The following is an 18,579-nucleotide window of genomic DNA, read 5'->3' as shown; positions in this document are numbered from 1 at the left end:
AATTACATCGCGTAAGGTATTTTGTTATAGCAGCAGGAAGAGACTGAGACGTGGTCAAGTTTGTTTCCAGTCTCTTGCTCCCACAGTGCAGAGTGTCTTGTACTTTGTGTGTAGGCACAGAAGTCATAGGCTAAGTAATGAATAGTGTAACCGGATAGCTTGATGTGTGGAAATTTCTGCTAAAACAAAACAGAACAAAAAATTTGTATAAACAGTCAACCTGACAGTTTGTGATTCCCTTAAATTCATTTTTCATCTTTCATTAGAACCATACAACTATGAAAATCAGTCATTACTGGATTATTATGGGATGGGGGAGAATTACTGGCTCACAGAGGAGTCAGTGTTAACCACCCAGCAAGGTTTCTGCAAATCCAGTGGTGTGCTTTCTGTCAAATGAATCTTCCCTCCCTCCTCCCATCCTTCCCCTTTTTCTCCCATCCCTTTCCCTCCCCCTCCTCCTTTGCTTCCTCCATTTATTCCAAGGGTGTTCAGTGAGTATCCATTGATGGCCAGCATGGGAGATTTGCAGTCAGCAACAGGAGTGGAGAGAGCGGTTGGACTCCTGAGGCTTCTGCGTGTGTCTCTGGCTTTTAGACAACTTAGAAAGGGGCCAAGAAGAATGAGTTACTAGAAGTGAAACCTCTTAGCAGAGCCACACTCCAACGTGAGCGCGGGTTTACTGGAATGAGGATGCTATTTTTAAAAAAGAGCATTGTGTTTCATCATGGAAATTTTGAGCCTCTGAGCAGGCAGCCTGCCGGCTCATTCATCTTTAAGGTCCTGAGGCACAGAGACTGTGTTTGCTCAGCTCTGTACCCCAGCACCCCCTAGCACCTGCCCTGTGGGAGGAAGGGAAGAAGGAAGGTCTGCGGTGGACGAGTAATATGTGAGTTGCTGCCATATCTGGTTGGTTTCACCTCAGCTGGTGACATCCAGGGGCCTGGCAGGGCTGGGACCTTGCCCCAGCCTGTGAGTGCAGGGGCACTGAGGTGAGCAGTCCAGTGAGGGACGTTTTTGTAGCTGTTTTTCAGGAGCTTGTACTTTTAAAAATGCCTTATTTAATAAAGCTCTCCTGAAGGACATGCTACCCTTTTTGGGGTCCTCAGAGTAGCTTTGTTTTGCCAAAGCAGACCAGATTCCGAGGTGTTCCTTTTCATCCTGGGAGGGTGACCTGGGAGTAGGGTGCTGATGTTGGCACCAGTGAGTTGCCCTCTTGGGAAAACCAGGTTGGGGGCGCCCTTGGGGTCGCTCTGCCGACAGCTGGTGTGCTGGCTTCTCTCCAGGTTATATGGCGCTCTGAGACGTCATCTTTGTGGCTTGCTCCACTAATGCGCTGCTGAAAAGGAAAGCCGGGGGAGGAGAGGAGATTCCCCCGCCCCCTCTTTTCCTTTATATAGCAGTCTTGGTATAACCAGCAGCTGTGACAGCATGGGGTGGGGAAGAGACGCTAGGCTTCGGAATAAGGCTGACACAGCTCAAGGCCAGACCCAGCTGTTCCTTACAAAAAACTTGGGTGCTTTAGCTCTTCCAAGTTTCTCTCTCTCTTTTTTTTGTTTTTTTGAGACAGAGTCTCCCTCTGTCACCCAGGCTGGAGTGCAGTGGCACGATCTTGGCTCACTGCAACTTCCGCCTCCCGGGTTCAAGCGACTCTCCTGCCTCAGCCTCCTGAGTAGCTGGGATTACAGGTATATGCCACCACACCCAGCTAATTTTTTTTTTTTTTTGTATTGTTAGTAGAGATGGGGTTTCACCATGTTGGTCAGGCTGGTCTCAAACTCCTGACCTTGTGATCTGTCCTCCCTGGCCTCCCAAAGTGCTGGAATTACAAGTGTGAACCACCATGCTGGCCATCACTTTTTTTTAATTTTTATTTTTTGAGATGGAGTCTCCCTCTATCACCCAGGCTGGAGTGCAGTGGCATGGTCTTGGCCCCCTGCAACCTCCGCTTTCCGGGGTCAAGCGATTCTCCTGCCTCAGCCTCCTGAGTAGCTGGGATTATAGGTATGTGTTATCACACCCGGCTTATTTTTGTATTTTTAGTGGAAACAAAGTTTTGCCATGTTGGTAAGGCTAGTCTTAAACTCTTGACCTCAGGTGATCTGCCCGCCTTGGACTCCCAAAGTGCTGGGATTACAGGCATGAGCCACTGTGCCCGGTCCAAGTTTCTCTCTCATCTATGAAACGTAGATGTAATAATAATACTTATTGTGATATATTTATTTTCTTAAATCCTGTTATTCTAAAATAAAACCTATCTTAATAAAATTAATTTTTAACAGAGATGAGAGTCTCACGTTGTTGCCCAGGCTGGTGTCAATCTCCTGGCCCCAAATGATCCTCCTACCTCAGCCTCCCAAAGTGTTGGGATTACCACCATGCCTGGCGGAATCCTACTTCTTGGAACACGGTCTTGTGCCACATAATGACGTATCAGCCAACCATGGGCCACATATATCACAGTGGCCCCATTAGATTATAATACTGTATTTTTACTGTATTTTTCCTGTGTTTAGAGACAAGGACTTACCATTATGCTATGACTGCCTGCCTTATTCAGCACAGTCTCATGCTGTACAGGCGTGCAGCTGAGGAGTAACAGGCTGTACCATCAAGCCTAGTGTGTAGTAGGTGATCGCATCAGGTTGTGAAAGTCACTCTAGAATGTTCCACAGTGCTGAAATGACCTAATGCATTTCTTAAAATGTATCCCTGGCTGGGCGCGGTGGCTCACGCCTATAATCCCAGCACTTTGGGAGGTCAAGGTGGGCACATCATCTGAGGTCAGGAGTTCAACACCAGCCTGACCAGCGTGGAGAAACCCCGTCTCTACTAAAAATACACAAAAAAATTAGCCGGGTGTGGTTGCGGGTGCCTGTAATCCCAGCTACTTGGGAGGGTGAGGCAGGAGAATGGCTCTAACCTGGGAGGTGGAGGTTGCAGTGAGCCGATGTCATGCCATTGCACTTCAGCCTGGGCAACAAGAGCGAAATTCCATCTCAAAAAACAACCAACCAACCATATCCCTGTTGCTTAACAATGCATGGCTGTAAATCATTTGGGACTGGGGACAAAGCATCTTTTTTTTAAAAAATTTTTTTCCTCTGCTTTTATTTTAGGTTTAGGTGGTTCATGTCCAGGTTGGTTAAGTAGGTAAATTGGATTTCACTGGGGCTTAGTGTATGAATGATCCTGCCATTCAGGTAGTGAGCACAGTGCCGAATAACTAGCCTTCCAATCCATGCCCTCATCAAATGTCCCTCTTCAAGGGGTCCCCGGTGTCTGTTGTTCCCATCCTTGTGTCCATGTGCTCTCAGTGCTCAGCTCCCACTTATAAATGAGAACATGCAGTATTTGGTTTTCTGTTCCTACATCAGTTCATTTAAGATAATGGCCTCCAGCTGTATCCATGTTGCTGCAAAGGACATGATTTCATTCTTTTTTTATGGCTACATCATATTCCATGGTGTGTATAAACCACATTTTCTTTATCCAGTCCACTGTTGGTGGGCATCTTGGTGACAAAGCATCTTTTGTTTGGACCACAGCTTCTTGGGAGCTTCTGCTCTGTTTTCCTGTTTCATTGAAAGATGAAGCCCCAAGTATGGCTGTGGTCCTCAGCCAGAGAAGATGCTTTGGAGAAAAGCATTCCGAGAAGAGTGGGCAGACATGAGCACAACCTCGATGCGTGGGCGTGGCCTTGATGCGTGGGCGTGGCCTTGATGCGTGGATCTGTCTTTCCCACAGGTGCTGCGAGTGGCTGAGATGCTGCGGGGGAGGGGAGCCCAGGCCCCGCACTGTCTGGTTGGGGCATCCCGAGAAGAGGGACCAGCGGTATCCTCGAAATGTCATCAACAATCAGAAGTACAATTTCTTCACCTTTCTTCCTGGGGTACGTGCAGGCAGGGACCGCATTCTTTTTTTTTTTCCATGGCAAATACATGTGTTGGTATAGTCTTTTTTTTATTTTTAGATGGAGTCTCACTCCAGGCTGGTGTGCAGTGGCGTGATCTCGGCTCACTGCAACCTCTGCCTCCTGCACAGTGGGATTACAGGCGCCTGCCACCACGCCCAGCTGCTTTTTTTTTTTGTTTGTTTAAAAGACAGTTTTACTCTTGTTGCCTAGGCTGGAGTACAATGGCACGATTTCGGCTAACTGAAACTTCTACCTCTTGGGTTCAAGCAGTTTTGCTGCCTTAGCCACCCTGCCCCAAGTAGCTGTGATTACAGGAATCTGCCACCACGCCCAGCTAATTTTGTATTTTTAGTAGAGATGGGCTTTTTCCATGTTGGTCATGCTGGTCTCGAACTCCTGACCTGAGGTGATACACCTGCCTCGGCCTCCCAAAGTGCTGGGATTACAGGCTCAAGCCACCACACCCAGCCTAATTTTTGTATTTTTAATAGAGATGAGGTTCCACTATGTTGGCCAGGTTGGTCTTGAACTCCTCAAATCAGGTGATCCACCCACCTTGGCCTCCCAAAGTGGAGGGACTACAGGCATGAGCGTCTCCACCAGCCGGTACAGTCTTAAAAGACTGAATTCCCTGTGGCAGATGTTGGTGACTTTTCTGTGCCACCTTAGCCCCCGGTTGTTCATCTTCCCCGGGCTCAGCACTGGGTGGTGGTGGCATTGGGGGTGGGGTGGGGTGGAGGGGGTACTGTCTGCAAGGCTGTGTGACCCCACCTGCTCAGTTAGAATAACTTTACATGTATTTTCTGTGCTGAGCCTAAGAGTGAAAAAGACATGCTCGGAACCTAGCGTGATGACCAAAACAGCAGAAAAGAATGTCAGCAGTGCCTAAATTTCCCCCATCATGACACATTAGTCAGTATGGGCAAGTTGGGAGATAAAAGCTTAGAGGGGAGAAAATAAAGATATATTTTAATCCTACCCATCTCTAGAGAGAATTTTCATTAATATTTTTGCTAATAATAAATGTTTCTGGTGGCTTAACGCTTCCACATTAACTTACACAAATCCATGGACTTGTACTCAGCAAACCTCCCCAACATGCACATAAATTCAGTATCTATTTTTAGCTTCCAAACACATACCAGTTGACTTTGAGAAGCGGCAGTAGCAATCAGCTCCAGTGCAAAAAGAACATAATGGCAGTGTTAGATATTGAGTGACAGTACAGAGGCAGAAATCTGCTATGTAGTGTAGTTCAAGGTCAATTTGAATTTTTTTTTAGAGACCAGATCTCACTCTCTTGCCCAGGCTGGAGTGCAGTGGCATGATCAGAGCTTATTGCAGCCTCAGCCTCTTGGGCTCAAGTGAGGCTCCTCTTCAGCCTCCTAGGCAGCAATTTGAATAAGGGAGGAATAGGTTTATTCTCATTCGTGGAAAGTCAGATGCAGACTGGGCCACACTCCTCCATCTTCTGGCTGGGCCACTTGGATTATGTGGCCATCAAAGTCACCATGGTGGTGCAAGAGGCACCAATGGCTCTTAACTGCCCTAGCCTCGAAGAGACACAGTGCTTCTATTCATTACCTATCGACCCAGACTAGTCATGTGGCCTCAGTCTCTCTCCTGGGCGCACGCCAGCGGTCAGAACCACGCTAGCACCCAGCTGCTCCCCAGGGGAGGATTCAACTGTATTATTTTACAGAGTTAAGGTCATATTGTGGACATAACTTTTAAAAATTATTTTGTATTTTATTTTTTGAGGTAGGGTTTCACTTTTTATTTGAGATGGGGGATTCACTGTCATCCAGGGAGGAGTGCAGTGACATGATCTCAGCTCACTTCTGCCTCCGCCTCCTGGACTCAATTGATCCTCCTGCTTCAGCCTCCTGAGTAGCTGGGACTACAGGTGCATGCCACCACGCTTGGCTAATTTTTGTATTTTTCATAGCAATGGAGTTTCACCATGTTGCCAAGGCTGGTCTCGAACTCCTGAAGTCAAGCAACCCACCCACCTCAGCCTCCCAAAGTGCTGGGATTACAGTCCTGTACCACAGTGTCTGGCATGTTGTGGACATTACTTTTTATCTTTCTTTTTGGATTCAACCTTTATAGCATAAACATTTCCCACCAAAACCTCCTCTTAAACACTATCTTGAGTGGTCTATTGAATTTACAAAGTATATAGTCTAAGAAATGACACAGTCAGGATGCAGTGGCTCAGGTCTGTAATCCCAACACTTGGGGAGGCTGAGGTGGGAGGACTGCTTGAGCCCAGGAGTTGAAGACAAACCTGGGCAACGTAGAGAGACCCTGTCTCTACAAATAACAAAAAATTTAGCTGGGCATGGTGGTGCATGCTTGTGGTTTCAGCTACTTGGGAGGCTGCAGCAGGAGGATTGCCTGAGCCCACGAGTTCACGGCTGCAGTGAGCTGTCATCATGCCCCTGGACTACAGCCTGGAAGACAGAGTGAGACTCGGTCTCAAAAAACCAAACCAGACTAAGCCCCAAAACACACATAACATGGTTGACGCCCCTGTGTGCCCCTCTATGTTAGATTTTACCCCCACCCCAGGAAGTAACTACTCTTCTGAATTTGGTGTTTTCAATTTTCATGTGTATCATTATTTACTCTTTCTTTTACAAATGATACTTTTATTACCCACGTGCGTTTTTCTAAACGGCATATGGAAGTGTTTAAGCTTTATATGAAAGGTATTGTGTACATTGTATTCTTGTGCAGGAATTTTTTTTTTTTAAGACAGAGTTTCGCTCTTATTGCCCAGGCTGCAGTGCAATGGTGCGATCTTGGCTCACCACAACCTCCACCTTTCGGGGTTAAGCAATTCTCCTGCTTCAACCTCCCAAGTAGCTGGGATTACAGGTGACTGCCACCACGCCCAGCTAATTTTTTTACTTCTAGTACAGACAGGGTTTCGCTGTGTTGGTCAGGCTGGTCTTAAACTCCTGACCTGAGGTGATCCGCCCGCCTCAGCCTCCCAAAGTGCTGGATTACAGGCGTGAGCCACCACACCCAGCCGCAGGATGTTTTTTAAGTATTATTCATTTCCCACCTGGCCATGGGGGCTCATGCCTATAATCCCAGCACTTTGGGAGGCTGAGGCGGGCAGATCACGAGATCAGGAGTTCAAGACCAGAGTGGCCAACATGGTGAAACCCCATCTCTACTAAAAAATACAAAAATAAGCTTGGCATGGTGGCTCGTGCCTGTAATCCCAGCCACTTGGGAGGCTGAGGTAGGAGAATTGCTTGAACCAGGATCCGGGAGGCGGAGGTTGCAGTGAGCCTTGATCGCACCAGTGTACACCAGCCTGGGCTACAGAGCAAGATTCCATCTCAGAAAAAACAAATAATTACTCATTTTCCTCCAGATGTTCCAGATCTCATCAGACAAGCCCTGAGTGTCTCTTCTCTGCTTCTCTGCATTCTAGGTGCTGTTCAACCAGTTCAAATACTTTTTCAACCTCTATTTCTTACTTCTCGCCTGCTCTCAGTTTGTTCCTGAAATGAGACTTGGCGCACTCTACACCTACTGGGTTCCCCTGGTGAGTTCATCAGCATTGTTTGTTCTGTAACCTTAGAGGTTTGGAAACAGAAAGTTCTTTGTTTCTCTCACTCAGGCATCTGGAATGGGACCGTGGCCTTGTAAGGGAGAGGATGCCCTCAGGCCAACACACTGGGAGTCCCTGAGACTTTAGTGTTGAAGCTCCATTTCATATACCACCTGGATCAAACTGTAGCAAAGCCTGTGCCATTCATTCATTCAGTCAGCTGTTGGGTCTTGCATGGTCTCAGCAAGGATTTATTGCATGCTTATTGTATATGCGCTAGTCTAGACTCTGGGAACACAGTGGCAAATGAGAAAGACACATCCCCTGTCCTCATGGATTGTATCACAGGTTGAGCATCCCAGATCCAAAATTCCAAATGCTCTAAAATCTAGCCGGCCATGGTGGCTCATGCCTGTAGTCCCAGCATTTTGGGAAGCTGAGGTGGGCAGATTGCTTGAGGCCAGGAGTTTAAGACCAGCCTGGGCAACATGGTGAAACCCCATCTCTACTAAAAATTACCCAGGTATGGTGGCATGCATCTGTAGTCCCAGCTACTTGGGAGGCTGAGGCACCAGAATCACTTGAACCTGGGAGGCGGGGGTTGCAGTGAGTTGAGATTGTGCCACTGCACTGCAGCCTGGGTGACGGAGCAAGATGTGTCTCAAAACAAAAACAAAAACAAACAAAAAATTCCAAACTAATAAAAATAGTGCTCCAGAATCTAAAACCTTTTGAGCACTGTTTTCAGATTTGAGATGCTCAGCTGGTAAGGATGGTGCAGATGTTCCCCAATCTGAAAACATCTTGCAATCTCAAACACTTCAGCCCCCAGGCATTTTGGATCAGGGATGCCCAACTTGTATTTGGATTGTTTTCCAAGCTCACATTTGCTTTGTGTCTAATGTAGAGTATTTGAGTGTGAGGGGTTGGAAAAGTAGCAGAATCTGTGCTGCTGTGCACATGGTGTGTAGCAGAACCGAGTAGCCCCCTCTGCTCCTTCTCTGGCCTCCTTTTCTTTCTTCTCTTGCTTTGGCAGAGGGTGGTTGAGCACCTGCTGTGTGCCAGGCCCTGTGCCGAGTTCTGGGGGTGCAGCCATGAACAGAGTAGAGAAACATTTCTGCCCTGTGGGGCTGACATCCAGAGGGGATAGACAATAAGCCAGTAAATGAAATTGTTACAAATCGTGAAAAGTGCTCTGATGGTAACAGAATAAGGTCATAGGACGGATGGGGTCTCCCCGGTACATTTAGTATTTTTTGCACAAATGAGGGTGAAGGGTAGGAGATGTGGAGAGGCAACCTTAGCCTGTGTAGCTATGAAAGGCCTCCTGAGGAATGATGGGAAGTAGAATATTCCAGCGGGCAGCAGTGCAAAGGCCCTGCGGCAGGCATGTTCTTAGCGCATTTGAGAAACAGAAAGAGGTCCAGTGTCACTGAGCTGTGGGGAGGACAGAACTGATACCCTTTTTCTCCAAATAGAGGTATTATGAAATGGAGTTGCTGTTTATATTCTCACCAGGTGGGACCCAGGGAAACACTCAGATTTTCTGTTCATAAATCTTATTAATATTTTTATTTTTAATTAAATAATTTGCTTTTAGGCCCGGCGTGGTGGCTCACCCCTGTAATCCCAGCAATCTGGTTGGCTGAGGCGGGCGGATCACGAGGTCAGGAGATTGAGACCATCCTGGCCAACAAAATGAAACCCCATCTCTACTAAAAATACAAAAATTAGCCGGGCATGGTGGCACATGCCTGTAGTCCCAGTTACTTGGGAGGCGGAAGCAGGAGAATTGCTTGAACCCAGGAGGCAGAGGTTGCAGTGAGCCACTGTACTCCAGCCTGGCAACAGAGCAAAACTCCAGCTCAAAATGAAAAAAAAAAAAAAAGAAACAGAAACAATATACCAATATACCTTTTTGCTGTTGGTAGCAGGTGAGGGATGATGAGGATTTGGTGCAGAGGTGCTTGTGGAACGGAGGAAGCCAGATGCTCAGGGGCCTGGGAGTGGGCGTGCCTACACTGTACATGCCATGTTATCAGGAAGTGATGCCAGCAGCTCTCACCCTGCGAAGAGGAAGGGGATTATTTCTTCCACGCAAACAGTGCAGGTGCTTTTGGAATGATGAGAATAGTTCTCTTCTGCTCTGAGTCATTTTGGGGTGAAGTAGGATCCTGGGAGCTAGAGGGGCCCTTCATCCAAGCATCCTGCCCCTCTGATAACAGACATTCCTGCCTGTGTCAGATGGCATGCTGAACCAAGTGCCAGGTGGTGCCTGTGCTTTTAAGCACTGATATTGTGATCATCGGGAAACAATTTTTTTTTTTTTTCTGAGATGGAGTCTCGCTCTGCCGCCCAGGCTGGAGTGCAGTGGTGCATCTCGGCTCACTGTAGCCTTCACCTCCTGGATTCAAGTGATTCTCATGCCTCAGCCTCCTGAGTAACTGGAATTACAGGCACCCACCACCAAGCCCGGCTAATTTTTGTATTTTTAGTAGAGACAAGGTTTCACCATGGTGGCCAGGCTGCTCTCGAACTCCTGACCTCAAGTGATCCACCCACCTTGACTTCCCAAAGTGCTGGGATTACAGCCATGAGCCACTGCACCAGGCCTTGGAAACTGTTGCCTTTATCATATAAACAGATGCTCTAGAGCTAGGCTGATAGAATTAAGCTCTGGGAGGATGAGAAGTTCCTGTCGGCTACTCTTTCCTAGTCAGCTACAAACAGGGACCAGGAGTTGTCAGACCCAAGAGTTACAAACTCTATAGTTCTGTGTGAAATACTCTAACATCATTTTAGTTTATTAATTCCATAACTGTTTATTATATACTAATATAAGATCAAGCCACCAGTTACCTTTACTAAGTTAGTCTACAATGTATATAAAATATCATTTATCCTATTGCCTTTTATTGGTTATCTTTTTAAAGTGTAGTTATTTGAAAGGTAATGCATTCACATGACTCAAGAAATATACAAATGTCCCTTGTGAAGAATCTACTTCCATCCAGTTTTGCTTCCCAAATAATTTCACTTCTTCTCCTTCCCTCCAGAGTTGCTTTATGAACAAACAAGCACAATGAATAAAAATTCTTACAACTTTCTTTTTATTGATTGATTGATTGATTGATAGTCTCACTCACTCTGTTGTCCAGGCTGGAGTACAGTGGCATGATCTGGGCTCACTGCAACCTCTGCCTCTTGGGCTCAAGTGATTCTCCTGCCTCAGTCTCCCAAGTAGCTGGGATTATAGGCGTGTGCCACCACACCCAGCTAATTTTTGTTTTGTTTTTTTTTTTGAGATGGAATCTTGCTCTGTCTCCCAGGTTGGAGTGCAGTGGTGAGATCTCAGCTCACTGCAACCTCCACTTCCTGGGTTCAAGCAGTTCTTTGCCTCAGCCTCCCAAGTAGCTGGGATTATAAGCACCCGCCACCATGTCAGGCTAATTTTTGTATTTTTAGTAGAGACGAGGTTTTACCATATTGGCCAGCCTGATCTTGAACTTCTGACCTCATGATCCACTGGCCTCGGCCTCCCAAAATGCTGGGATTACAGGTGTGAGCCAGTGCACCTGACCTAATTTTTGTATTTTTAGTAGAGACAGGGTTTCACCATTTTTGACCAGTCTGATCTTGAACTCCTGACCTTAAGTGATCCTCCCCACCCTTGGCCTCCCAAAGTACTGGGATTTACAGGCATCAGCCACTGTGCCCAGCCCATGTTTCTTCTTAGGAAAAAAACAAGATATACATAGTTATGAATCTTTTTTTTTTTTTTTGGAACGGAGTTTCGCTCTCGTTACCCAGGCTGGAGTGCAATGGCACGATCTTGGCTCACTGCAACCTCCGCCTCCTGGGTTCAGGCAATTCTCCTGCCTCAGCCTCCTGAGTAGCTGGGATTACAGGCATGTGCCACCATGCTCAGCTAATTTTTTGTATTTTTAGTAGAGACGGGGTTTCACCATATTGACCAGGATGGTCTCGATCTCTTGACCTCGTGATCCACCTGCCTCGGCCTCCCAAAGTGCTGGGATTACAGGCGTTAGCCACTGCGCCTGGCCACATGAATCATTTTTAAAATTTTTAGTATATTTTACTCTCGATTTTTAAATATCAACAAAATTCATTAAAAAAACTTTAAAGCAGCATGTGAATTGGATCCACCCTTTTCCTGGTGATCAGGTTGTCCCTTGGCCTCTCTGCTCTGGTTGAAGTTGAGGGACTTTCCTATTACCTCGCCCCTATGCTTCTGGGCTCAGGAGGCCCCTCCCAGGCCCCGCCCAGGCCCCGCCCAGGCTCCCAGCAAGGAAAGCTCGAGACCCCATCTCTCAAACCACATCTCTTTTCTTTTCTTTTTTTTTTTTTTTAGATGGAATCTTGCTCTGTCACCCAGGCTGGGATGTAGGGGCGTGATCTCACTGCAACCTCTGCCTCCCAGGCTCAAGCGAGTCTCCTGCCTCAGCCTCCCTAATAGCTGGGATTACAGATGTGTACCACCACACCTGGCTAATTTTTGTATTTTTAGAGCTGGGGTTTCATCATGTTGGTCAGGCTGGTCTCGAACTCCTGGCCTCATGTGATCCACTCACTTTGGCCTCTCAAAGTGCTGCGTTACAGGCGTGAGCCACGGCGCCTGGCCTGCCTTTTATTCTTTTAAGTGTTTTTAATCTTATTGTGCCAGGACTGCTATCTTAAGTCACCCCGGTGCCTTTCTGGAAGTCAGTGAGTTACAGGAAATGAAATACATGAAATATGCATTTTGGGTGTTTGGAACCCTTAAGAACAAAGTTGTTTCTTCCTTCAGCTGGAGGCCAGGCCGGTACTTGGGGTTGTGAATGTAGATCAAATTGTTAATGTGAGTTTATTGCAGATGCCATTCCCTTTCCTTTACTAGTGTTGTCCATATCAGCAGTGGTGATGGCAAACTCCAGCACCAGCCAGTGAGGGGAAGCAGGTGGCTAGAGTGAGTGGTGGGGACCAGGATGACCTGGAAGCCTCACACTCTTCTAAAGGGGGCCCGGCCCTCAGTTCCAGTCAGTGTCTCCTTGCTAAAATGATGCCCTGAGGCTGGGCCTGTAACTCCCACCGCTCTGGGCTTGGCTCTGTAATCCCAGCACTTTGGGAGACTGAGGTGGGAGGATGGCTCGAGGTTGGGAGTTTGAGACCACCCTGGGCACCATGGTGAGACCTCATCTCTACTGAAAATAAAAATCAAAGTTAGTCAGGTATGGTGGTGTATGCCTGTAGTCTCAGTTTCTTGGGATGTTGAGGCAGGAGGATCACTTCAGCCAGGAGTTTGAGGCTGTAATAAGCTATGATCACGCCACTGCACTCCAGCCTGGGTGTCAGAGCAAGACCTTGTCTCTTAAAAAACAAAAACAAAAAAAAAAACACAAACCAAATAAAATAATGCTCTGATTTTCCAAAAGAAAACTGAAGTCCTGACTTTCAATGTAGGCCATAGTAATTATTATTATTATTTTTTTGAGTCTTGCTTTGTCACCCAGGCTGGAGTGCAGTGGTGTGATTTTGGCTCACAGCAACCTCTGCCTCCTGAGTTCAAGCAATTCTCCTGTCTCAGCCTCCCAAGTAGCTGGGATTACTGGCATGCACCACCATGCCCGGCTAAGTTTTGTATTTTTAGTGGAGATGGTTCCACCATGTTGGCCAGGCTGGTCTTGAACTCATGACCTTGAGATCTGCCCACCTCAGCCTCCCAAAGTGCTGGGATTATGGGCAAGAGCCAGCACACCCCACAATTATGATATTTAAAAAATTTATTTCCACTGAGGCCTTCTCGGCCTCTATCCCCACCCTCTGCTGTGTCCCAGCTGACTGGCCTGTTTTCCCTTGACTGTAGCTCAGGACAGAAGCCAGGCAGTTAACAGCTTGTCTCTAGGTTTTGGCACCTCCAGCAGTCTGGTAGTTTCCAGGTTGGGGGCCCTTTTATAGTCAGCTTTTCCTGTGATGGCTAAGTTGGGGGATATTTGTTCTTATATTTTTGCCTCTCTTTACAGGAACTACAGGAAAAAGGGTTTGGGGTGAAAAACTAATTAGACAGCATCTACTTCTAGGTGACCATAGCTGATTTCCCTTAATAGATTTTTTTTTTTTTTGAGATACAGTTTTGATCTTGTTGCCCAGGATGGAGTGTAATGGCGTGATCTTGGCTCACTGCAACCACCTCCTCCCGGGTTCAAGCGATTCTCCTGCCTCAGCCTCCCAAGTAGCTGGGATTACAGGTGCCCAAGACCACGTTTGGCTAATTTTTTTATATTTTTAGTAGAGATGGGGTTTCACCATGTTGGCCAGGTTGGTCTCGAACTCCTGACCTCAGGTGATCCACCCGCCTTAACCTCCCAAAGTTCTGGGATTATGAGCGTGCGCCACCGCACCTGGCCACCCTTAATCGATTTTTATGTAAAGAGTCAATTTTCAGTTCTTGGCTAGAACACATTTTTGAAATGTCTTCTGACCATTCTGAAAGTTGCCTCATTTCAAATGCACCTCCTAAGTGCTGTTGTTCTGAATGAGGGCTGTGGAGCCAAGTGGTTTGGGTTTAAGCTCCTTTCTTTCTTTCTTTTTTTTGAGTCAGAGTCTTGCTCTGTCATTTAGGTGGGAGTGCAGTGGCAAGATCTCAGCTCACTGCAACCTCTGCTTTCCAGGTTCAAGCAGTTCTCTTGCCTCAGCCTTTTGAGTAGCTGGGATTACAGGTGGCCACTACATCCAGCTCATTTTTGTATTTTTAGTAGAGATGGGTTTCACCATGTTGGCCAGGCTGGTCTCCAACTCCTGACCTCAGGTGACCCTCCCAACTCCTGACCTCAGGTGACCCTCCCACCTCGGCCTCCTGAAGTGCTGGATTACAGGTGTGAGCCACTGCACCCGACTGGGTTTAGCTCTTAACTGCACTTTGGGAAGTCATGTAATTTGAACCCAGCCTACTTTTCTGAGCCTCAGTTTTGTCATCTGTAAAAAGGGACGATCCTTTCTACTGCCTTGGTTTGTTGGGAGGTTTAGATGAATTACTGCAAGTAAAATGCTTCATGTGGCTATATAGAATTCTCAGGAAATGTTCTCATTTTCATTTTTAAATTCTGCCACTAATGACATGTTTTTCATTGTTCAGATTATTACATTTTAGCTCTTTTTATTTTGTTCCCCAAGACAAGGTCTCATTCTGTCGCCCAGGCTGGAGTGCAGTAGTTTGAACTCAGCTTACTGCACCCTCTGCCTCCTGGGCTCAGACAGTCCTCCTGCCTCAGCCTCCTGAGTAGCTGGGACCACAACACGAGCTACCATGCCCAGCTCATTCCCCTCCTCACCCCCTGTTTCAGGTTTCTATTTTCTTTCGTAGAAACTGGCTAATTCTTCTTTTTTTTTTTTTTTGAGACGGAGTTTCGCTCGTTACCCAGGCTGGAGTGCAATGGCGCGATCTCGGCTCACCGCAACCTCCGCCTCCTGGGTTCAGGCAATTCTCCTGCCTCAGCCTCCTGAGTAGCTGGGATTACAGGCACGTGCCACCATGCCCAGCTAATTTTTTGTATTAGTAGAGACGGGGTTTCACCATGTTGACCAGGATGGTCTCGATCTCTTGACCTCGTGATCCACCCGCCTCAGCCTCCCAAAGTGCTGGGATTACAGGCTTGAGCCACCGCGCCCGGCCTGAAACTGGCTAATTCTTTTTATAGTTTTTGTAAAGATGGGGTCTCCCTATGTTGCCCAGGCTGGTCTCGAAGTCCTGGGCTCTATCGATCTTCCTGCCTCAGCCTCCCCAAATGCTGGGATTATAGGTATGAGCCACCACACCCAGCCACATTTTAGCTTTTAATAATTTTTTTCAGCCGGGTGCAGTGGCTCACGCCTATAATTCTAGCACTTTGGGAGGCCGAGGCGGGTGGATCACGAGGTCAAGAGATCGAGACCATCCTGGTCAACAAGGTGAAACCCCATCTCTACTAAAAATACAAAAATTAGCTGGGCATGGTGGCGCGCTCCTGTAGTCCCAGCTACTCAGGAGGCTGAGGCAGGAGAATTGCTTGAACCCAGGAGGCGGAGGTTGCGGTGAGCCAAGATCGCGCCATTGCACTCCAGCCTGGGTAACAAGAGCGAAACTCCGTCTCAAAAAAAAAAAAAAAATTTTTTTTTCTTGGTACTAATATATTAGGGGAGAAGTAACTTAGGAGAGCAAAAATAATCTGTAACATAGTATGATGACAAAATAAATTTAGGGTATTTTTGTTATTGAGATATAATCTATATACCATAAAATGCACAGATCTTCAGTTTCTGATTCATTGAGTTTTGATGTTCATCAACACCCACATAAATACCACCTCAATCAAGAGATAGAACATTTCCATCACCCCAGGAAGTTCCCTAGTGCCTGTCCCTATCACCCCACATACCCCCCCACCCCAGGCAACTGCTTTGCTGATTTCTATCTCCCATAGCTTAGATTTGCTTTAGTAAATTCATTTTTGATGTACAACTTTACAGCACTTTCAGAGTTGCTTGTCTATGAGTTATCACTGCCTGTGATTCTTTTTTTCTTTTCTTTGAGACAGAGTCTCGCCCTGTTGCCCAGGCTGGAGTGCAGTGGTGTGCTCTCAGATCACTGCAACCTCCGCCTCCTGGGTTCAAGTGATTCCCCTGTCTCAACCTCCTAAGTAGCTGGGATTACAGGTACCTGCCACCATGCCCGGCTAATTTTTGTATTTTTAGCAGGGACAGTGTTTCACTGTGTTGGCCAGGCTGGTCTCAAATTCCTGACCTCAAGTGATCCACCCGTCTCGGTCTCCCAAAGTGCTGGGATTACAGGCATGAGCCACTGCGCCCGGCTACTTGCCTGTGATTCTTCACCAGCTCAGACAGTTGCCTCCTTCAACACCCCCTTGCCCCGCCCCTTAAAGCTTCTTTCTAAATATCTGTGGATGGATATTAAGGACTCCTAAATTGGATGATTGGAATTTACTCCTGGACTACATTTGCATCTCTTTTTAAAGCAATTTCTAGCTTAAGGCATGGCATGGCCTCTAGGATGAATGAGAGCTATGTGTGTATGTGTGGGGAAACATGATAATTTAGGAGGCGGCATTTATTTGCAGCAGGGAGGTTAGCGCTCGGCTCCTGTCTTCGTATGAGCACACACTTTCCATGAACATCAATGGGATTTGGCCAGGCCCATGCAGAGAGAAATAGAAACTGAAACATTCAAAACAAACAAACTTGAATTTTGGCACAGAACAACGTAATAGCAGTATGGTGGAGTGGGGAGTTCTGCAAACCGGTTCTGTGCTCCTCCCAAAACAGGTTTTCTCTCTCTTCCTATGTGGTCTGGTTATGCTTTGATTCTGAAATGTACCAGTTTTCTTTTGGCTGCAGTGTGTACGTTACATCTGATTGGAAACAGGAGTAATCCTTTGATTGTAAAGATGTATGGGCATTGGGAGGAGTTTTGCAAAGCAGCACATCTCTGGATAGATTTACATAAGAGATTTAAAGTCCTTTGAATCGAAGCTAATATATTTCACAGTGTAAACAGTATGAAAGTGAAATTCTCCAAGAACCACAACTGCTAACCCTTGGGTGGTGATGCTATCTGTATTTAAAAAAATAGCTGTCCTGGCAAGCCCTAAAAGGGGGTAGGGGGTGAGGAATGACAAAGAAAATGAATGACTGTAAGCATATAAGTAAAATGAATGACTGATTTTGGCTTTATTGATTACAAGAGAAAAAAATCTAGATTGGAAGTAGATTCTGCTATGAGTGGCTCCCTCCACTAAACCAGATTTTATGAGTCGGGGTTCCCAACTCAGGGGAAGGTTGGGGAAGTTTTAAATTTTTATTAGTTGCTACTTATGCAATTAATACCTTAATACGGTTTCCTTATAAAAACTTAAAACAGCTGGGTGCAGTGACTCATGCCTGTAATCTCAGCATTTTGGGAGGCTGAGGTGGGTGAATTTCGTGAGCTCAGGAGTTCGAGACCAGCATAGGCAACATGGCAAAAACCCATCTCTGGCTGGGCATGGTGGCTTAATCTCAGCACTTTGGGAGGCTGAGGTGTACAGATCACTTGAGTCAGGAGTTCGAGACCAGCCTGGCTAACATGGTAAAACCCAGTCTCTAGTAAAAATACAAATATTAGCTGCACGTGGTGGTGGCTACCTATAATCTTAGCTACTTGGGAGGCTGAGGCTGGAGAATCTCTTGAGCCCGGGAGGCGGAGGTTGCAGTGAGCTGGGATTGTGCGACTGTACTCCATCTTGGACAACAGAGTGAGTCTCTATATTAACAACAGCAACAACAAAAAACCATCTCTGCCAAAAATACAAAAAATTAACCAGGTGTGGTGGCACATGCCTGTGGTCCCAGCTACTTGGGAGGCTGAGGCAGGAGGATCTCTTGAGCCTGGGAGGTGAGATTGCAGTGAGTCAAGGTCATGTTACTGTACTCCATCCTGGGCGACAGAGCAAGACCCCATTTCAAACAAACAAACAAACAGAAAAACCCAAAAATCTGAAGACATTACAGATAGGCTGAAGCTCATTTCAGTCCCTCCCTATCCTGATCCTAGTCTCTTTCCTGGCAGAGAAATCTAGCTGGTAGTTAAGGAAATTGAAAACATTTAACAGTGTATAGAATCTTTGTTGCTATGTATGGCCATGCACGGTGGCTCACACTTGTAATCTCAGCACTTTAAGACGCTGAAGTGAGTGGATCACGAGGTCAAGAGATCAAGACCATCCTGGCCAACATGTTGAAACGTTGTTTCTACTAAAAATACCAAAATTAGCTGGACATGGTGGTGCATACTGTAGTCCCAGCCACGTGAGAGGCTGAGGCAGGAGAATTGCTTAAACCCAGGAGGCGGAGGTTGCAGTGAGCCGAGATCATGCCACTGCACTCCAGCCAGGCGACAGAGTAGGGGTAAAAAAAAAAAAGGATCTTTGTTGCTATATATATGCATAGTGTTACAGTGTATGTCCTGAAAGACTGATTTTTTCCACTTGGCTCTGTGAATGCAACAGATGTATCTTATTCTTTTTAACTGTTGCCTGGAGGTCCCTCTCACTGGATCCATCTA

General features: G+C 46.6%; 1 protein-coding gene across 5 annotated transcripts in view; it reads left to right on the top strand.

Annotated features, from left to right (window-relative positions):
* The window catches only part of ATP9A (ATPase phospholipid transporting 9A (putative)), a 162,204-nt gene that overhangs the window by 31,117 nt on the left and 112,508 nt on the right, over positions 1–18,579 (top strand). For 4 of the 5 annotated variants that reach the window (XM_064382531.1, XM_064382526.1, XM_064382528.1 and 1 more), the window contains exons 2-3: positions 3,748–3,892; positions 7,368–7,481. In XM_064382531.1, coding sequence (XP_064238601.1) covers positions 7,443–7,481 — 39 coding nt within the window. In that variant the 5' untranslated portion in view covers positions 3,748–3,892; positions 7,368–7,442. Of the gene's footprint in view, positions 1–872; positions 890–3,747; positions 3,893–7,367; positions 7,482–18,579 lie in introns of those variants that run through there. The other variant, XM_064382530.1, reaches the window with a different exon arrangement.

The sequence above is a fragment of the Aotus nancymaae genome, unplaced genomic scaffold, assembly GCF_030222135.1.
Source record: "Aotus nancymaae isolate 86718 unplaced genomic scaffold, 86718_ANA_hifiasm-v0.15.2.pri h1tg000029l, whole genome shotgun sequence".
NCBI classification, from domain to species: Eukaryota; Metazoa; Chordata; class Mammalia; order Primates; family Aotidae; genus Aotus; species Aotus nancymaae.
This window is presented reverse-complemented; position numbering and strand designations above follow the sequence as displayed.